Source organism: Buteo buteo, chromosome 19 (genome assembly GCF_964188355.1).
Source record: "Buteo buteo chromosome 19, bButBut1.hap1.1, whole genome shotgun sequence".
Classification (NCBI taxonomy): Eukaryota; Metazoa; Chordata; class Aves; order Accipitriformes; family Accipitridae; genus Buteo; species Buteo buteo.
This window is the reverse complement of record NC_134189.1, coordinates 11823294-11845203: the sequence shown is the minus strand read 5'-3', so window position 1 is coordinate 11845203 and position 21910 is coordinate 11823294. Positions and strand designations below refer to the sequence as shown.

At 46.8% G+C, this 21910-nt stretch overlaps 1 protein-coding gene across 1 annotated transcript in view; it reads right to left on the bottom strand.

Moving 5' to 3' along the window:
* Nucleotides 1-4559: 4559 nt before the first annotated feature.
* Nucleotides 4560-21910, bottom strand: part of TMTC1 (transmembrane O-mannosyltransferase targeting cadherins 1) — a 146805-nt gene continuing 129454 nt past the window's right edge. The window contains exons 14-20 of the mRNA XM_075051015.1: nt 17466-17568; nt 14346-14481; nt 13404-13548; nt 12279-12416; nt 11769-11891; nt 10601-10678; nt 4560-9866 (exon numbers count right to left, since the gene is read on the bottom strand). Of these exons, the coding sequence (XP_074907116.1) occupies nt 9726-9866; nt 10601-10678; nt 11769-11891; nt 12279-12416; nt 13404-13548; nt 14346-14481; nt 17466-17568 (864 nt within the window). The 3' untranslated portion in view covers nt 4560-9725. The remainder of the gene's footprint in view (nt 9867-10600; nt 10679-11768; nt 11892-12278; nt 12417-13403; nt 13549-14345; nt 14482-17465; nt 17569-21910) is intronic.

The window sequence follows — 21910 nt, the reverse complement described above, 5'->3', positions numbered from 1 at the left end:
ACAGGTGCACATTTGCTCTGGCAACGTGCAAACAGGTAGTACTTTTCTAAATAGAGCCATGGCCTGCTCGGTTACTCGTAAGGCATCATCCCACAATCATTGCTCGGTGCTTCTCCTTATGTGAATGCAAGCTGCTAGGCAAGGTAACTTTCCTCTGCAGCAGGAGAGCAGAGACATCCTCCCTTCCCACCTCTACAACCTCTTTCTGTACCATAAAGCCAAGGAAATCCTCAGATGGTATATGCCACAAAAGCTCCGCTGCTGCATTAGCTCACACCAGCCAGAGATCTCGTTTTAACCATTAGATCAGCTCATTCCCTCCCGCTTTGAGAGTGGGGTCAGCCTGGGAAGCTGGGAAAGAAGGACTTTTAGTGCAGCTTCTGCTCCTGAGTGAGCAGCATTCAATGACTTGAGGATGAAAGAGAGATGGCTCCTGCCTCTCCTCCCCCTTCCCCAAGAAGAAGGCAGCACACTGCAACACAGACCTGCCAGGGCTGCCCTCTGGGCACCAACTCTCTCCCTTCAGCAATTTGAGAGAAGAATCCCAGTGGCAGAGCATCCTTTGGGCTCTTCAGGTCAATGGGATGAAATCCACGCTTCAGGCCTACAGAGAAGACAGAAACAAGAGTGTTTTGCAGTGAGACAACTCCCCACGTGCTCAAATCACCTCAGGCTCTTCTGGCAGGTAGGGAATTAATGGGACAAATCCCAGGTGTCCCGGCTTTCCTGACTCCAGCCTGAGCTCCAAGCTGAAGGCAATTATATGGAGCAAAATGAAAACACACGGAAATTGCTTTTCTTGATAAGACACTGATGTGTGTAAAGCTGATGTCTCCTGTGAGGTATTTTCATGATGTGTGTGCCCAGTCATAAAATAAGCAAATTTAGATTTCATCCAGTAGGCTAATTATTCTTAATGAAATGCAACTGGGTCTTACAAAATTAAGTAACAAGTGCAACAGGTTATAAAGATGCCACCTGACTTTATCCGAAGTTTATTATTTCAAAGCTTCTATATCTAACTGCCCTGTGGCACTTAACCTGAGCAAGTTAAGTCATCATGAAAGATCCTGTCTCTGAACTGAGCTGGCCCAGCACGCAGTCTTGGCTTTAGTCTGAAACGCATCACAAGGAGACAGAGCTTTCTCACATCGCTTTTGGCACCGATTGTGCCTTAGAAATGTGGACAGTGAGCACAGGGAAGTTTGATTTAGGGATGGCTGGGTCTGATTAAATTTTAGATGCTTCACTGAACTGTGCAGTTTGAGATAAATTCATGGCAATCCCATTTATGTTTTCTAGGGAAAACCCCACTAGTCCTTGTGCAGCAGGGAGGGACGCACCCCCTGACAGGCCTGCCGGACCCCGCGCTGGGGGGAGAAAGCATGTGCTGCTCCCCTGGGTCAGCTCCAGAACATGATCATCACAGCCAAGATCACACAGGAGGAGCGATCTCAAATGCTTGGGACACAAAGAAAAGGAACTGACTGCAACTTCTCATACCGGAGGGCTGCTTCTCCAGGCTGGGTTGTGGGAGAAGGGCAGCATCAGGCTTCTGGCTCCTTTGCTGAGAAGAGGACAGCAGCTCTTCCTCCACTCCCATCTGCTGGCCCTGTGTCTGCACCAGCTAAAAATCACTCCGTTATTCGCTCCTGACCAATGTGTTTCTTATGCCAATAGGAGGGGTCCTCTGCCTCTCCTAAGCCAAGGCTGGGATAAGAGTTCAGATCCCAGCCAAACAAACATAAGCGATATAATGCTCATGATTTAGGAGGTACTCGCACTGTATTTGCTCTGGCGAGAGCCTAGAATAACTCACTAGAGTCACCAGGAGACTGAGTCTGGATCCAGAATGTTACCAACTATCACAATGACACCCCTCCATCCCTCTCTTTAACTTTGGGTCCTACGTCCTCTGTGTAGGCTTGAAGGCAATGCTACTTGTTTAACCTTCCCATCAGGTTGACAGGCATGAGAAAGCCCACCAGTCTCTCACAACACCTTATCTGAGTGCCAGTGAACTGAATTCAGTGCCTGAATCTTTCTCCTCTACCCAGATGGCCAACCATCCCAAGACCTCAGCAGCAACAAGTGGGACTCACCCCACAAGGTTGTGAGTGATGGTCCTTGCGCAACTCCTGCAGCACTCCTGGCTGTAGAGGTGCTCACTGAGCTCCTTGCTGCTCTGTTTAGCTAAGCCCAGCCTCTCTCTCTCTCTCCCTTTTTTAATAGCATTTTATCATATTCCCAGGGCACTCTCTGGCCTCAAAGCATTTGAATACTGCAGAAAAGCTCAGTCACAAAATCAGGCACAATTTTCTAAGCCATTGACCTGGACCAAGCTCTCCCTAGCCCTTGCTGCTGACTAGCTTTTCCAACGAGAGACTGTGGTGATTATTGCTATAGCAGCAAATCTACTAGCGAAGTATAAAATAAATGGACTTTATCAGGAGGGTAAATGATGAAGAAAACACCATTCCTTAGGTGGAGAGAGAAATAGCATTAGCAACAGCAGAAGGACCAGCATCCTATTGGAAAAGTGTGGGAGGGATGGTAATTAGCTGGTTATCCCATCTCTTACCCCAGCTGGGCAGATTTTTTAGCACTAGTTTCATTACCAGGAGCAAGTCACTCTGAAGATCACTGTTCTTCTGCCCAACTTGACCCCTTTTGCAGCCTGCCCTGTGCTTATTTTCCTCTCTTGCCTACAAGCATCCCTAGGAAAGAAATTTTTACATGGATGTGGGACCGGCCCAGATGGGGAGTTATAAATACATTAGCCGCTGCAGGAGGATGTGCAAGAAGGATTTGAGAATATGTTGCCATTCATTGCTCGCCTAGACCCTTTTCTGACCCAAGTGCCCCAGGGTCACCAGTTAGCAAGCTCAGTGGGACCAAGCTATTTCTCTTTCTTGCACAGCCACGGGACCACACCACAGCTGAGCAGCCTGCATGGGGAACGGCTTACTTGCCACAGCAGCCAAGGAGATGGCTGTGGCAAGCAGCACCTAGATGGAGAGGGTAAGAAAGGCTTCCAGTCCCAGCAGAGCTACAGTAAGGGCAGCCCAAAATCACTCACCAGAGGCAAGCAAACCAAGCCCTGGCATGATTTGTGAAAACTGACTGGTTACATTCACTCGTCTGATAACTTAAAAGAGCAGATAACACCAGTGCTTGCTGCTGTAGCCCACACAGTGGGGCACATCTCCCCAGAGCCCCCCCCCAGGACTCACCGGTGGAGCGAGAAGGGACACGAGCAGCAGGATGAGCCCTGCTCCCACCACGGCCCAGGAAAAGCACCCAGTGCTGGATCCCAGGCTACGCTCTGCCGCACACAGGAGAAACAACCCTCCTCCTGCTTAACAACCCCCTTTAATAGAAGAGCGGGCCAATCAGTTTTGGCAGGTGAGGCTGCAGGGCTGCCCCTCAGGTGGGTTTGGAGGCTCCCCTGCCATGTCTCGCTGGGGGTCACCAGCTCCCTTGGCTCCCTTGTTGGTAGTTCGCTGCCCGCTTCCCACAGAGACAGCGGCAAGATCTAATGTCCCCCGCCTCACCGTTGCCACCGGCCCTGAGCTGCCTCAGCCCTTGCGGTTTGAAAGAAGTTTCATTGCTTTTGCAGAGGAGGATTAGCCCAGGTAAAGGCGAGACCAGTCACGTTCCTCGCCCCGCAGTCTCTCCTGCCCCTCTGTAAGGCATGGCAGTGTGTTTCTTCTTCCTTCCCAGAGGACACCAAGAGAGCTGTCTGAAACCTCCAGCTGCTCCTCACCTGTGAAGCAACACATGGGGCTTATGGAGAGCCTTAAGTAGCTGCCGTAAGGATGAAAATGATTGACCTTTTTTACAGGGAGAGCGGTTATCCACATACCACAAAAATCAAGCTCCGTTAAGAACGCCTGCGCTGTTGGGATCCAGGAGAACTTCAGGGTGTACGGGCTGACTTCAAAGTGAGCATGCAGTTCCCCTACATGCTACAGAGGGTTTTGCACACACCAAGGTGGCAAAAAACCACTACGGCTTGTGTTCAGGGCTTTCGATTCTCTTTCAGGTCTGTTTTCAATGGAGTTGTCTATCACCATCATGATCCCCTGAATTAATCCAAGCCCTAGAAGCATGCAGGAGCATCTGGGAACATCTGCCAGGAAGAAGGGAATTAGAACAAAATGGGTTTCTTTTTAATTTCGGTTCTGTTTTTCCCTTTGCACTCTGCAGACTTAATGTTGCTTTGACACATTTCTGACAGATGTATAAAGCCTGACATGAAGAGCTTATGTCAGTATAATGTGTCTGATCATCAAGACTGTGTAAGCACCAGCCCTCATCCTTTCTCATGCTCAGGCTCCAAAAAATGCCTGCTCCAATATTTTTACATGGCCAGGCTCAAATACACGTGCTGCATAGTTGCTCCTACATGAGCAATCACTGGGACTCCTTGGACAGTAAAATGTAAGTCAAGTGGAGTAAGAAACTTTGGCCCTTCCACCTCCCGAAGAACTTGTTCATGGTTGGTCCTAACGAACAGACTGACTCCATAGCGACCAGAACAAAACCAGACACTCCACTTACTTTTCTTACTTTTTATATAAAATAGACATTTACATACATTTTCTTTTGCAAAGACTTCGAGCATAACTCCTTTATGTGAAATCTAGCCATAAATCCCACAGTGAAAAAAGCAAAGACTTTGCAAATTCCTGTACCACTGACATACATCCAGCTGCTGCTAAGTGTGAATTTATTTGTAAAAGATTTCTAATCCATGGGCTGTTTTCTTGGTTTTTTAAAAAAGATATGCACAACTGATTAAAAAAAAAAAAAGATACAGAAATAAGAACCATATGAACAACAGGCAATGCAAACAGCTCCCGCATGAGAGGAACACGCAGCGCGACATCCACTTCAGGCAGAGATTTCTACAGTAATACAGTTGTAAAAGCCATAACTTTTACAGAGGATACCACTGGGGGTATTTTCCAGAAGAAAAAATTTTCAGCAAGTCAGTACAAACATGGCAATGAACTTTTGCACAAAGTTATCAAGATTACCTGAAGCAACTTTGCCACATTGAAACACTAGTGTATGCCAAGCGCTTTTTTTTCCTTTTTTTTTTTTTTTTCTGCTGGGTTTAAATGTACATGAAAGCAAAACTGTGCATTTTGAAATTGCTGCAAGAGACTGAAGGTTGGGGGGAAAAAAACCTCTAAGGGCTAATTTTTTCCAAAGATTGTGCATAATTGCATATATGAAAGATAGAAATTGAGCACTTGGTCAACTTAATCACATACAGATTGAGGAGACTTAAGCATATACCAACTGTTTCACCAAGTTGGAGGACAAATGGGGCAAAAGATCATACAACTATACTCTAAATTGCCTAATTATCAAAATCAGAATGACAATTATCTTCTTTCACCAAGTATTGTACACCATATCTGGCCTGGTTTCTGTACCTGTTGAGAAGCTTTCATAGTTTTTAGATAATTTTAGGGGTGTCCAGCCTCTCCTGCAAGTTAGGTTCTTTACTCTGGATTTTTTTTACTTAGACTTCTTCCACCCATGTGCATGCATGCACACACCCCGTCCTCGTCAAGATCTCTGGAATGAAGGCCATTTGCACTGCTGCATTCACTTACTGTTTGGCCAAAACAAGCTGCCTGCACATTTGTAGGAAAAGCTAGTCCAAAGAGTCTATGAGAGAGAGAAAATGCCCCCCACTGCATCATTTATCCCAGGGGATGGAAAAGGAAGGAAAGCAAAGTATGATGGACTTTAAATAAGCAATAAAATAAAACAAAATCCATCAGCTGAAAATATTATTCATGTGGAAAGGAAAAAGCAACACAATTATTATGCTTTTCATTTAGGATTAAAATGCACAGTGTGTACATGAGACTCCTGTCTAACCAGCATTCTGTTAATTCTCCACTTTAATATTGGTGAGCACTGAGGTTTAGCCAATGCAACTTGCAGAGAGAGTGAACCTTCCCCCACCAGGTAGAGCTTCAGCCATTTATTAATTTTTAATCTCTGCTAACCATGCTGAGCACTGGAGTTGGCAGAAAACAATGTATTTATAACTCATTATTTTAGAAGCTGCGCAATGCTAGAGGAAGAGGACATTTCCTATGATTAATTAAGATAATATCCAGTTTATCACAAGGTAAGTCGCTCAATTTATCTTCCACAATAGCATTCCATTTGGGTGGAGGTAACCCATTTCGTATCATAATCCATTCTTCTTCTTTGCCTGCAATAAACCTTTCACAAGATTAATGTCCTGAACAAACACAGTGTTTCAGCATGGATGCCAACAAGACAGAGAGTCAGCTCAAAACTTCACAAAGGTTTAACTGCTTTGGTATCTCATGGTCTGAATCGTTCTCCAAATATGCTGCCAGTTTGCAGACCGTCATCTGCATAGATGGGGTATAAAGTGCTGGTTCAGAAAAGCGGGGTTCATTACCAAGCCCTCCTCTCTCCATAACTACCATAAACCCAGCTCCAAAATGTGGAGAGTTGGCCTTTCGGCATATAAATGTAATCCGGTTCAACTGGGATTAAACTCTGTGGATACGCTACCTGCCAAATTAGGCAAGTGGATGAACTTACGCCATGCCTTCCAACCAAAACACCTCCCTCACCGGGAGGATGGTCTCATCTTTCTACATTATTCTGCAAGTAAGACAGTGTTGCAAAAATGGTAATCTTTCTCCAGGATCTGGGGGGGGGGGTGTGTACCCAAAGCTATGTTATACTTTTAAATGTGCACCAGTTTTAGGAGGTCAAGATGGCTTTGATCAGGTTCTAGGACAAGAACAAGACAATAATTTCTACCAAGTCTCTCAGCCGAAGTTAAAAACACAAACCCAAGTCTTTCCCCTCACAAAGCATTGCTACAAAAAATACAACTTCTTCTATATTTGAAAAAATATGTTTCATTGGCCACAATTTAAAGCCACACTGCTGTGGGGCTTGTAGAATATATAGTATTTATTTAATATATCTTTATGAGGCAAAGTTTATAGCTGATACATGTTTTTAATGAGACGTATCTCCCCCCACCCCTATCCCCCATGCTTCTGCTGTCAGAGCACCCAGCAGATGCCTCCTCCACGGGAGGCTTAGCGTGGCACCGCTGTTGGGGGCTGCACCAAACACAGCCCTGGCAGCCCCCAAACTCGCTGCCACGTGGCAGCACCGTGGGCAGGCAGCCAGCTGGGGCACACGGGGCTTTGGTGACGCTGCCCCAAAGGCAGGCTCACCTTGGGGAGAGGCAGAGAGCTTTATGGTCCAGATACCTCTGAATCCCCCAGTAACGAACCATCTACAACTGTGCAATGCACGGTGGGGAACCGACTGCTCTCAGAGGACATTTAAGCTTTGGTTTCCCCATCCCACGGGACTCTGCTGGTGCAACCCCATCTCCTCCCTGCCATCCTGGCAGTGCCAGGGCTGTGCAAAGCTACTCCGTGCATGGCATCCAGCAGAGCACCTGCACTGGGGACCTGCAGAAACGTCAGGTCAGCAAGTCTACAGCCACAAGAGTCATGTGAAAAGACAAGGGTTGCTGATGCAGCCCTAGGACCTCAAACCTGCCCTCGGCCCCGCAAAGCAAAGTAGGCTGCTTGGGCTGGGGCAGAAAGGAAAATTCACCAGCAAAAGACTTACTTACTTTGGTCCCAGCTGCTCCCCTGGGAAGCTGGTTCTAAGGGAGAGAGCCTAGAAACGTGTGTCACCACCTTCTCCCCCTGATGCTCTCTTCCTCCCACCTCTGCCCAGCTGTAGGCACTGGCTGGTCTTCTTGGCCAGTGGGGACCAGTACCTCCCATGTCCAGCCCCACCTCGGTGGGTGCTCAGTCATGGCTCTAGCAGGTCCACAAGCCCTGGCAGGGCAGACATCTACAGCAGTCTGGACTCCCTCGGAGCTCCAAATGCAGTTGGAGCCATGTTAATCATTTGTCCGTAATTTGACCATCAGTAGCATCTAGACACCGAGCTTTTTAAATGAAGCCAGCACAGCCACCAGCGCACAGCTGTCCCATCACGCTGAGCAAATCTGGAGCTTGCTGAGGTGTCATGGCCAGCACCAACTAAACCTGGGTGCCACGTAGCTCACTGCCACACAGGCTTTTCCTGACAGATGTGTACCAAGGCATCGCATACCTAATCTGAACTGTCCTTTACTAATAATGCCAAACCCTTGGCTGCTCTTCTGCAGGGACTGGCCACAATCAAGCTCAAATATAACAACTTTTACGGCAGCTTCCTGCTGCAAGAGGAACAAACTGATGAGCTACCCCGATGTCCAAACCCAAAGGCAGTGGCACCAAGCACAATCCCACTAACAGTCTCTATGAACTGGTACAAACCCTGGTGGAAGCAGCAGAAGCGCTGTTATTGCAGTGACAGTATGGTCCAATGTGCTCTGCAGCCATATGCTTTAGAAACATCATTAGGGGGAGTTATTCAAGCACGCCTCGGTGGTACTGCATTTTTCTAACTTCAGACAATACAAGTCACAACGCCCAGCCATGTGGCCAGCTGTGAAGGATACTGCCCAATTCATATAAAACAGAGAAAATATATTAATTATTTGATTATTATAAGTTAAATAAATAAAGCTCAAAAATAAAAGCCCCAATTCTGAAAAGAATTTGTTTTCCCACTTCAGTATTTAAAAATATAGATTTATGACTGATCAGCTATAAGTCATTTTCTGTATCTTTTGGGGGAGGGGGTGAGAATGCTTTGACAAAGTGTTTTATCAGTGTTATCACCATGATAAACGGGCTTTGTCCCTGCACACCCATAAAAAAGCCTCCTTAGTACCTTTCCAGGCTAGGAAATCTTCCCTAATTTCTCTGTGGCTTTACTTTACCTCCTATATTGATCAGATCGGTTGTTTGGGTTTTTTACTGGGGACTGGACAGGAGGACAAGTAATCCTAGAGCTTCCCATTGCCTTTGGATGCTTCCATTTTTTTCAGAGTAATAATTATTTGGCCTGGAGGGAGAGGGCAAAGGGTAAAGCCATATGATATTTGACAATACTGACATCATGAATCTGAATTACTATAAAATTACTATCTTATGAGTAAAACATTCAGGTGAGGTTTTCCCTCAAAGGATCATTTGTCCTACTTGTAGAATCATCCTTCTAGGGTGATATTCAGATATCGTTTTCCCTTTCTTTAGAATAATTTTCAAGTCACATTTAGAGCTGTAGAAGTGGCCACCACTTCCTCAGCATCAACCCCTTGAAACCTTTTTATGTGACCATTATGACGATCTTTCCTGGCTCAGAAGGACCTGGCAGCACTTGCAATGAAGCCCATCAGTGGTACTTCACGTGGACAAGGTGAGCCTGTGTTGAGTAACATGAGGTTCTACTTCACCCCTGCTGCATTGGATGCGTGCTTTGTCTCCATGGTTTCCCCAGTGATAACCAAGATATTGAAGGTACATGTCCCACCCACACTCCCGGTGTGATTAAAATGGGTTCAGCCTAAACATAAATCTTGATTAAAGGAAGGTTTTCGTTCATTCTCCAGCATGTCCCACAGGAGCCGAGTGTCTCCTGTAACTTTGGTCAAACATAAGCATGCATTCAAAATTTGCCTTCCGTAATTCTGAGTCCTATCAAAGTTCCTTCAGCATCACTTTGAGCAATAGGCTTCCACCATACTCTTCTCCAAGGGGCATGAGTTTCTTTCCACTGGTGACTCAATGCTATGTTTGGTCTTTCTCCTGGACTTCCTGAAACCGTTTCTCCAAGCGATCCAGCTTGGCCAGATTCTCCTTCAGCAACTTGCTGTTCGGAACCAGCTGTAAGGCTTTCTCATAGTAGCCACGGGCAGTGATGTAGCTCCCCTACAAAGAAAATGAGTGAACAGATCTCATTCGCCTTCCCTGACATAGAAAGTTCATTCCCTGGGAACAGGGAAGACTGTAATACAAAGGAAGAAGAGTTTATAAAACTTAATATTGTTAGGTAACAGGAATACTTCCTCATTATGAAATGGATCACCGAGTGCCGTTAGCCTAAATTTGATCAAACATACGTGGCAAGAAGTAGATTTACATTTTTCCATTACGTTGTACCAGAAGAGTTAATTTTACTCAGCGATGGGATAGCTTAAGGATATCAGACAATGTGACTCCTTAAGACCCAAATCATAATGATATGCTAAAGTATTCAAAAAGATAAGCAACCACAGGGCAGGCTGTCTATTTCCATAATTTCATGCCAGTATTCTGCATTAGACATCTTTATTAAATTAATTAGGTAGAGAGGAATCTTAAAAGTCAACTCACGGTGACATTTTTCTAGGGTAGGTCAACAATTGAAGCAGGAAAACTTTAGAGATGAGCAGGTTGTTCTTTGCAGCCTGCCCTCTTAAAATAGGAGATTTACATTACAGGATAAATATTCCCAAGCAAACTGGTTGGGAAATTCTAGTTGGGGTGGACAGACTTTCCTTCTTCTTGGATAAAATATCCTGGGGACGCTCACTGTTCACAAACATGCAGCTCTTGGCAATCTGAAACAAATTTAGCTTTCTGTCCTGCACTTGACAGCTTACAGAAACGCAAAATTGTCATACCTTGATGTGCTCAATGCCTCCCATATTCATCCAGGCCTGTGCTTGGTCTGGGTTGAGCTCCACAGCCCGTTTATAGCTCTACATAAACATGAAACATTTTTAGGTTAAGAGTCTGACTCTTCAAACAAAACCAGTGCTGGAGGAGAAAGAGAAACGAAGTTTCCTCTCCTTCTGAATCCATTTAAAATACGATTTCAAATTCTCATATACGATGCACAAGCTGAATTTCAGTTTCTTTGCAGCAGAGGCAACATAATATACCGCTGAGCTCATCTTGCAGCTTTTCCCTGCCCACAGCACTGTATGAGGAGCCACACCAAACCCTGCGACCCCCTCCCAGCCACCCTGCACCCCTGGGGTCTCCTGCACGTCAGGGTCATCTCCTTGGGCAGGTGCCTGCCAACCACAAGCCATGTGTGGGCTGTGATGCTCCTTATCTGCAAGGCTTTAATTTGGAGCTGGCAGCAGATGATGGTACAGCCACTTGCCTGGAGGTTTCACAAGGACCTGAGGGCAGCGCTATCCTGCCCCACTGCTTCTGCCACTGTGCACGGGAGAAGCAGCAATAGGGACTTTCTGGAGTCTGTCAAACAGCACCGTTTTTATGGTGTCACAACAGGAAAGGATTCAAATCAGGATTAGACATCTCTAAGGATACTGAGAATATTCAGAACCATCCCAATAATATTCTGTGCTATTATTTAATGCTAACATGATTTCTGAGCTATCAAGCCTCTGCTCTACAGGAGAAGCCAGTCTCTCAGTTGTTAGGTAATGAGGTGAGATATAACAACATGGTGGGCTCTCACAAGTCCCCAAGCTTCCAGCTGAGCCACCTGCAGTTGGCCATTGCCAGCAAGAGGGGCTGGGGCCGGATGGACCACGGGTCTGGTCAATGAGAAAAGGCTTAGGCTCCTCCATAATCCCACCATGACTCTGTACTTAACCTCTCAGAGCAGGGAGCTGTATTTCCACACAGGAATGAGAAAAAAGTTGCAACTAAGTCTGGCAAAGTTAGCGGCCCCGTAGCTTTAGCTGTACCACTGGTGAACTGCTGAGTTGCCAAGGCCAACAGCCAGGGTACATGCACCAGGGAGTATGAGATGCAATGAGCTAACTCTTAGCTTTTAACCGAGAAAACTATCCATAGGGCTTAGAGCAGTCATACCTCAAAAGCTTTGTCAAGGAGATTCTGTTCTCTTAGCTGGTTTCCTTTAGTGAAAAAGAGCTCTGATATGACTTTTGGATCCTTTGGTTTTAGCTGAAGAGCTTTCTCTATAGCTTCAAGTGCCTGTGAAAAAGCAAGAGGACATTGTGTTACTGTATTCTGTGGCTTTCCACTTCTCACACTCTCCTCACCACTAGGCCCTCCCAGCGTAAGAGTCATCTTCCTCCCTCCCTTTGCCCCACACTGTTAACACATGCGGAAACGAGTTTTTTAGGTGCCTGTGGCTGATGGGCAGTGGGGCTGACAGCAACAGGAGCAGTAAATGGTAAGAAAACCACACTGCTTATCTTCAGTCCCAGTACCTAGATAAACAGAAGGCTTTAGTGAAAAAATAAATCTATTGGATGTGTGCTAAGACATGTGACATGTCTCTGGAGAGACAGAGTGTAAAATTCAACCTGAACTCTGTGTGTAAGCTCTCGAGACACGGGTACCCCGCAGCCACGCTACCTTGGCATAGTGCTCCTGCTTGCTGTAGATGGCTGACAGAAGGCGATAGCACTCCAGACACTCCACATCCTCGTTGAGTATATGGTTTGTCATCTTTTCAGCTTCCTTCGTCCGCCCCATCATTGCTAAAACCTGAGCCTATGGAGCCACATGATAAAGAGTTATGATCTTAAAAAGCTCAGCCCTTCTTAATACACAATGCTGCATGCAGCGGCTGGTGCTGGGCTCCTGCTTCTCCTGCTGGTGGTGTGAAGAGGCACTTCAAGGAAAGGTGGAAGGACTGACCCTTCCTAGCAAGTAAGGGGCAGGTCAGATTTTCTCTATGCCAAGTTGTCATGGTTTAAACCCAGCCAGCAACTAAGCACTATGCAGCTGCTCACTCACTTCGCCCTCTCCTCAGTGGGATGGGGGAAAGAATTGGAAAAAGAAGGTAAAACTTGTGGGTTGATATAAGAACAGTTTAATAGAACAGAAAGGAAGAAACTAATAACGATAATAATAACAATAATAAAATGACAATAATAATAAAAGGATTGGAATATACAAGTGATGTACAATGCAATTGCTCACCACTCGCTGACCGATGCCCAGTTAGCTCCTGAGCAGCGATCCCTGCCCCAGCCAACTCCCCCCCCCCCAGTTTATATACTGGGCATGACATCACCTGGTCTGGAATACCCCTTTGGCCAGTTTGGGTCAGCTGTCCTGGCCGTGTCCCCTCCCAACTTCTTGTGCCCCTCCAGCCTTCTTGCTGGCTGGGCATGAGAAGCTGAAAAATTCTTGACTTAGTCTAAACACTACTTAGCAACAACTGAAAACACCAGTGTGTTATCAACATTCTTCTACTAAATAAACACAGCACTCTACCAGCTACTAGAAAGAACATTAACTCTATCCCAGCTAAAAGCAGGACACAAGTTCTGCTCAGCTGGAAAGGCAGTGGCTGAGACATGGGTCTGAGGTCGGGACGGGTGACCAGGAAACAAGAAAGACAGGAGAGGCGGTCGCTGGATGGCCGGCACAGAGGTGGAACCAAGCTCTGAGCCTTGGGCAACATTCACACTAACACAGCCATGCTGCTCCACTTTTGTGGCCCTGCCCTGGCCAAGCTCGCCCCACACTCACCAGCGCCAGTCGGATCTCTTTGTTTGAAGGCTGCAGTGATGCCGCTTCTCTGTAAATCTGCAACGCTTCTTCATACCGCCCCGTGTTGTAATACAGAGCCCCCAGCGGGGACAGGATTTCAGCCTTCCGGGATACCTTCAGTGCCCTGGAATTTGGGAAAAAGAGATGCTTTCAGGTGGTGGGGGGATCAAAGCAGAAAAGCAAAGCGTGGCTTGTGCTGGGACGGAGCAGCGAAGCTCTGCACCCTGCATGGCATGCTCATCCCACCCTGGGGAGCACAGATTTAAAGTTCCAGGGAGGGACGAGCATGCCCACAGCAGCAATCCCTCTGGCTACCTGAGAAGGGGAGAGGGCCACCTCCAAAGTACATCCGGGCATGCAGCAGGGGTGGGGATGGCTGAGAGTGGCAGAGCCCAGGGAGCATAAACACAAATCAGGATGCCGAAAAGGAGGCAAAAAACCCCCCACACCAGTCCACCCTGCTGCATACTGGGAGTCAGAGCCTGCCTGCTGGCACATTGCTGGGAAGGGTCAGGGTTCCTGATGGTGCCGAGGTTTTGGTGCTGGGCTGTGCAGCAGTTATGGCTGTTACTGGTGCAGCACCCACAGACCGGCTTTGAGCAGGGTGGGAGTCGTGCTAACAACCTGCTTACACCACCAAGTAACCTCTGACTTTGTTGTTAAGAGCATCCCCCAGCCAAAAGCAGCAGTGTGTCTATCCTGGGGGCTTCGGAACAGTCCAGGGAAGTCAACACTGCCTGAGTCTGTGCTGCCTGTCCAAGCACTCCTGAAAAATAGCCAAATAAGCAAAGGTAAACCCAATTTCAAAAAGGTGGAGAAGGAAGGGGAGGAAACCCAAACATGCGCTGACAGATTCACATATCAGAGACAGGCCATGCACGGGGAGGAGGGAAACCTCTGTCTCCCATCTCAAATTCTTACCGCTTGTACCACACTTCGGCCTCTTTGTTCTGTCCCAGGGAGCGGTGAAGCCTGCCCAGGTTCACCATGGCCACGTGGTGAGCGGGGCTCAGGTGGATGGCCTGCCTGTAGTGGGACACGGCTCGCTCGGGAGCCCCTGGAGAGGAGAACAACTGTTAAACCGGTGCCTCAGAAAAAATCCTCTTGTGAACACAGCACGCAGTAATGCTCTGGGTTTTCTTTCAGCTATTGCTCTGTGCGTGGGAGCCGTTTTGAGAAAGAAATTCTGCCTCAGCCTTTCGAGGGATTAAGTGTAGGGAAAACTGCTGTCCAAATTAAGGTTTAGGCTCCCATATTCAGAGATGATCCTGAGATATAGGTTTTCTAGGGGTGGGTTTTTGCAAGTCGAGGGTACAGTCACCAGAAGAAGACTCCTGACTGAAAGCACCCTCCCCTCACGCTGTGGGAGGATACCCCCCCCCATGCTAAGGCCAGAGCCCACCCCAGAGAGGGGTTTGGGGCACGTGTCCCACCTCCTGGGAGAGCATCCTTCCACCCTGGCCCACCGGAGAAATGGGCAACGGAGACACGAACCACCCAGTATTCCCCATAACCCCACCAGAGCCGCAAATAGTTTTCGGCTCTTTCCAAAACAGAGACTATTCCCTCTTTCTGGTGTGCTGGTCCTGCTCAGCCTCTGCATTGCTCAACAGGACTGGGAGTAGCTGCCAGTGACGAGCTGATTCCCACCTCGGGGCAAGAAATCCCAGACCAGAAGTGTCCAGGTGCCTATTTTGGAGCACGCAGGCACCATGTCAGCGTTGCAGAGGAGCCATTGGGTGGCACTGCTTCGCTGTGCGAAAACGTCTACCGGTGCAAGGTCCCGCAGTCCATGACATCACCGAGCACCGCAACAAAATACAACACCTTGCAAAAAAAGAAAGGTGCCAGACCGCTAGCCTAAATCGTGTATTTTTCTTTATCTAAATAATGGCTTTCCTCCAGAAGGATCGTGCGGTGCTCTCCTCAGGCAGGGCCTGCTGACTACCCGTTCCAGCATTTCAGCAATGCGAATATCGTATTTTTAATCTCAGTGCTCGTTTAACTGGTTTGCACACTCTAGACCAGGTAATCTCCTGATGAAAACCGATATTCACAGGGCTTTGTCCACCAACAAAGCTTTTGAGTATTGGCAATTTTTAAGCCAAATCACTTCACAATGTATTTAATTCCATTTCTAGCTGGAAAGCAGAACTTGAAAACAGCCTGCGTGTGTTGGGGCACTGAACATATGCTGCCGTGGGAATTTTATTTTCATAGCTTTTCAGATCTAGTTTGGCTTTCCTGAGACTATCTATGCAACATAAAAGTAACATTGACACTTCCTGGCGTCTGCCTTACAGGAGAGAGGAAGGACATCTGTAGGGAGATTTAGAATCACTTAAGATTCATCCAAGGCCAACGACATATCGTTCAGGGTAGGACTTTTTCAAAACATCCAGCAGCAGCCTCGATCTTCTCCCACCACTGAGCAGGCAGATGTTTTTGAAAATCCTATCTACAAAACATCCCGGGAAGCAGCTGGCCACGCACCTCCGTCCGTAAGTCAGCCAGTGCCTCCCCTGCTCAACACGCAGGGGTAATGTGCATCGTTAAGGGAGACACAACGAGCGTCTGTGACCACTGCAGAGCTGTCCAGAGTTATGGCTCCCCAGAGCTGACACTTGCCGGAGGCTTGTTGCACAAATCCCTGCAAGTTAATCGGCGTGGTGCTTCACAGCATCTCCCTGTGCCCGCCAGGGAAGAGCGCAGCCTGTGACGGACTCACTGCCAGCCGCTTCCTTCACGCCTTGTCGTGTCTCCAGGAGGGTTATTTACACATCATGCCCGAAGTATCAAAAGTCAGTGGGGTTTTTTTCCTGTTGTTTGTGTGTAGGGAAGTGTAGGAGTAAACCCGGAAAAGTTAGTTTTGACTTTGGCAGAACACATAAGTGCAAAAAAAATAGAAAGTGCACTGCACTGCGTTTGAACCACAATTTTTGGCAGGAATAGGGCAGTTTATCTGGGTTGGGAATCAAAGATGAGTACAACATCAGAGTGAAATTACCGAAGAATTTTTATTATTTGCAAGGTTGAATTTTGCCAGGGCACAAATTCAGAACCTCAACCTCTGCCGCTAATGCCATGATGCCTTTATTTGATTACGAATACTCATTTTGGTTTCGTATTTATTTCACACTGGTACTACAGAAGAGCAATGGCTGAGCATCTGCTCAGGGGCAGGACAGGCAGCTGCAGCCTGACGGACACCATCACCCTTTCTTCCCAAGCACCACTGGAGCCAGGGACAGTGTGAAAGGGGCAGATGGGTAGCAACCACGCACTTTAAGCCTACAATATTTCATCACTGAGTGTCAGCTCTGTTCTGGAGGGACCAGGGTGAGACAGTAGTTTGGTTTCCACTAGTCATCTGTCAAATTTGGCCTTGCTTATAAAGCTGTCAATAAAAGGCAGCAATTACAGTGGCTTTTTTGTTGTTATGTAGATGCCAGGAAGTACCCGAGTCCAGGGAAGCTGGATGGGAGCTAGAAGCCCAGAAAAGAAAGGCTTTGGATGTCATTATGGAGCTCCTGAGAAATCAATTCACCCCACAGTATCTTAGGTTTTGTTTTCACAGATGATTGTGGTTTAAAAGCCATGTTTGTTTTTATAGCGGTGGCACTCAACCTTTACAACGAGCTGCTTTGTCACCAAGTAGAGCTGCAAGTGCTCCAAAGACCCTAAGGATCCACTTATGTGCCTGGGATTTGGTCTGATGTAGCCATGCTTTCCTGGAGAAACTGCAGTATTGTCAGGGTGCTGCCCAGCTCGAATTGAATAGGACAACTGCCTGTGCGAAGATGGTGAGAAACACTGAAGGAAATAGCCGGGCTGAATGCCATTGCTGCACAGTGCCTGCATTGATTACAAATTTCAGTACACTGTGCCATCTCAGCAGCACAGGGATGTTTATTTCCAAGCTACAGTGGAGGCACATCTATTGCCTTGGAAGCTTTTGACACCCTTTTAAATGTGTACTGCTGAATAAAAATCAAAGCAAGTAAGGTAGAGGGGGAAAATCCCTTGCTCCTTCTCACTTACCGGTATCAACCAAGAAAACACCGTAGTTGTTATGCAGATCGGAGCTCTCTGGACAATTCTCTATGCCAGCCTTATAGACTTCCTCTGCTTCTTTAAGCCGTTCCTTAAAAGAGGAGATTTCTCAGCCGTGGCAGAAAGGGTGTCAGCACCATTTGCCGCATACCTGCATTTTGTGACAACTCCCTCGCTGCATGGTGAGCTCAGCCCACCCCGCCTTCTAGGAGGCCAAAATTTTACCCCATGGCATGGATGCGATATAGCTGCTGTCTGGTACGCCAGAGCAATTCAGACAGCTTTCCCCAATACATGTGCAATTGGAGCTACCTGTGAAACAAAAATAACAGCTGGAAAAGGTGGCTCCTGTGCAACGTCAGCAAGCACCCAGCCGGGAAACACAGCAGCAGGGGTCATGTTGGTTCTGTTGAGAAATATCTGTCATCTGGGAGCTGATATGTTTTAATTTCTTTAATGAGCATCTTGATGGCTAACTTTTCCCCTCTGGAGCTCTGCTGCTTGTTCCCTAAGCAGCAGGGAAAACACAAGGAATGAAAGCTTGGCGTGTGACAGCTGGGGGACGGGGAGCTCGTGCAGGGGGATGACGAAAGCTGGAGGAGGATGGGGGGCAATGAAAGAGTGGGGAAAATCTGACAGATTCAGATTAAAACCAGGCATTGTCAACGCATGAGATGGAGCTCACTGGGATTGACAGGACGTGCCACCACGCTAATTCCCAGATACAGTGAGCCCTTACATTTTGCGTAGATTTCAAGGAGGTTTGTTGGTGCTGAGCATTTCTGGAAAATACAGATCTTTTCTTTGGGAACACCCTGCCTACAGAAAGTATCCCACTGGCTGGGCTCCATCTGGCCTGAGCTACAGGCAGCCCGGTCCTGAAATGAAAATAAGGTGTCTCGTTTGGATCAAATAGCAACTTAATAAGGTTTCCATTTCCTTCCAGCCAGCCAGTGCGTGCCCACTGCCTGCATGCCTGCTAGCATGGGTTATCATGGTCTTCCTCTCTCCCCTAACCTCACGACTCTGCTGTGGGGTGTATTTATGGAACAGCAGAGACAAGCACGGTGCAGAAGAGTGTCAGGCAAGCCTACAGCACCAAAGACTCTTTTTTCAATTCTTCCCTTTCCGTGGAGTGGCACAGCCCTACAGCGACAAACTGCACAGCCTTCTGACCATGCTCCCAAACGAAATCAGCCACCCAGGTCTCCACCAAGGAGCCACCAAGGCAGATCTCCTGCTTGGGAGCTGAATCCACATTGAAATAAGAGGTTGGTCCATTCCGAGTTATGGACTCTCCTCTCCTCAAGACCTGCAAACCCCAGAGCCTCCGGGGCTTTCTCTGGATTTAAAGGGTGTACCTGACAGCAGCTTTTGCTCTGTAGCTGCTTAAATGTGTAGACTCCTTTCTCACCTCCTATTTCAGAACTGGAGAGCTGGAATTAATCGCATTGGAAGAGTATGACTTGATGAAAGCACACAGTTTGCCATGGTTAAGTGCTTTCACATTTACATGATAAAGGTCAGCCAGCAGAAAAGATAGTGTGTGATAAAACACAGAAACACATTTTTAAGAAGTGCTTAAGTTTGGACATTTTGGATATATTTATGTGAATTTGACATCATTATCCTGCGGGGTCAGGAAAAGTGTAGCAATCGTCAGAATTGACTAAAATGAAGAGCAATTTTTTGAGAAAGCATCTGTGTCACTGAGACACTGACAACCATCTTTCAAAGCTTTCTGTATTAGTTTATTTTCCTCTGATTTTAATTTTCAGCCAAGGAATGTGGCTTTGTGTGCATGTATGTCAGTTTTCTTCATTTTATTTACTGATCATAAACCCAGTCTTTAAAGCATGGAAGGGCAGTGTTAAACTGGATTAGCAGTGTCCCACATCAAAACATTCACAGTCACCAATATTGAGCACTTAGCATTTTTATCATGGTTGCATTGCTTTTTTGGCACCTAACATCCTGACCCTGCATGCCTCAGGCTCAGCGCAGAGCCTGGGATGATTTTGCTAACAAAGTGTTTGCATTAAGCCCAGTCAGAAACTGGGAAGGGTGGGACCAGCTTTTTGTGCCAGAGCTTTCTCCCTCACAGCCTCTCCTCTTCTTGGGAGAAATGCTCTAAGTTCATCAAGGCTTGATTCTCATTAACACTTAATAATGCCACTCCCAGACCTTCATGAAACATTAATCAACCTCACAAAATTCAGAAGATTGGCTTAAAAAATGTATGAGATTTTTATGAGATTAAAAAAATTATGCATGTGAGGATCTCTCAGCTGAACTCCAGGGTTTTTCAGTCTGGTTATGCCTGTGTAGGCTCTCCTCTGCAGCTAAGTGGGTTAAAAAGTTTCTTTTTCTTAGTGTAGGCTGATATTATTACACACACACACAGACAGACAGAGAAATCACTTGAATCCAGAAACTAGGGCCTGAAAAGAGCCATTAAGTAGCTAGCACGAGATGGCTGATAAAACTGCAAGAGCTGGGAAGAAGATGCTGTTCAAGTGCATCAGAATAAATCCTGGGGAAGCTGTGTCACAGGAGTGTTGTGAAAACAGTGAACAAAATGTTTGTTTTCTGGTATCAGCACCACTGCAGTGATCATGGAAAACAAGGAAAACAACAATACATTGTGACCGAGTTATGATACCAAGCAGAAAGAGCAGTAAGAAGGGCAAACATTTATAAAAGGCACAAATAAGCCAAACTGTTTTATACAATGTGGCAGTGTTTTCTTCCATGTCGGCTCTGGCTTCAGAATCAACTATCAAGGAGAGAAAAGGGCAATTACATCGAGTTACAGGCTAATTCCCTGGCACATGAGACACTCCTCTTAGGAGCATTTTCTACAGCTGTAGAAAGGACGGACCCATAAGCCCTATTTCAGATTCATCGCCTTTAAGACAGGGGGGAACACGTTGTGTGGGACCAACCAAGGCAATCCTGGCACCATTTCACTGAGCCACGTCCACCATTTCCCCCTTCTTAGGCTTAGTGCAAAGCTGGAGGAGTGGCAGGTTGTCACGGGCATGGTCACCTCATGCGAGTTATTTTAATGTGCCACTTACAGCACTTCATCCCCTTTCTATCACATCCCATCGAGAGGGTATCAGTTTGTGCTCCTTTCCCCAAAGTTCCATAGCGATGCTGTCCATGTAGCCTACCGCATACTGCCTGGCATCAGGCAGCTGTGAGACAGACTCCGAGCCACAAGTAGACAGAAAAACAGGTTTGTAACATTTAGCCGTTTTGGACACTATTGCTTGGACAAAGAGGAAAACCCAAAACCGAAAAATGGGGTCCTGTCATCATCCTTTGGTGTGAAAATGCCAAAACTTCTGCCTGTCCCCCTCCAGGAAGCACACAGCACTAGGGTGTGATTCTGCAGCCCACAGCCACGGGCAGCAGCACCTATTTGTAGGACAGCCCCTACTGCCGTCCCTAGGATGGGTGTGCAAGGCAGGAGCTGCACAATCAGGTAGTCATCTGCTGTGGCTGAACATGAGAAGGTGTTAAAAGCCTGCAGGAAATCGCTCTTTTCTGAGGAAATTGTACTATCTTTTTTCCCCTACCACTTACTCAATTCACAAGATGAACAATCTATACGTAAGAGTAGATGAATTATTGCTGGACTTACTAATGGCATTTGCTTTGGGCAGAAGGCCTCGGGACTCTATAATGGTTTTATTGCTCTGTTGACCTTACAATTGATCGTTCTAATTAATAATCTCAATTAATATTAAAACCAGGTATTACTGTAGAGGACTCATTTCCTACACTTACAGGAGACCCTTCATTGACAGGCTTATTCAAAACACAGTTCCCATTCAATGAGGCTCTTCCTTCAATTTATACACTATATTTCTAGGTCTCTGCAGCTGATATTGATAATATTAAAATATTTGAAAGTCACTTAAAAGGGAGAATAAAATAGCACATCTTTCAGTAATCCACATATATCATACGTGAGTTTTGCAGAATGCCTACATCATTAAAGAAGCCTAAACCAGAACAAGACCTCTGCTTGTAGTTTTGCTGATATTTACCCACTTCCCTTACAAAGAGATTTCGCTAACCAGCTTAATGGAAAACAGTGAAAGATGACACTTTTTTCCTTTGTCTGTAGTTGCATTTGGCCACGTTTTAAGAAAGCTTTAGCACCCTGTGCTATGGAACAGTTAGATTTGAACCTTGGGGGAGAAAAAAACCATCAGTTTTCAAAAGGTTTGCAGAGGTGTGCTAGAGCTGTATAGTTACAAGGACCTCTTCACCCACCCCCACAGCCCCATACTGGGGCCACTGGTTGTGGCCGCAGCCCGTGGGAGCAATGCCCAAAGCACAGCATCCCTCATCTGCTGCTACAGGCGTGGAGAAAAGCAGGGCTTGGTGGTCTCGACGTGGGCACCCACGCTTCATGGCTT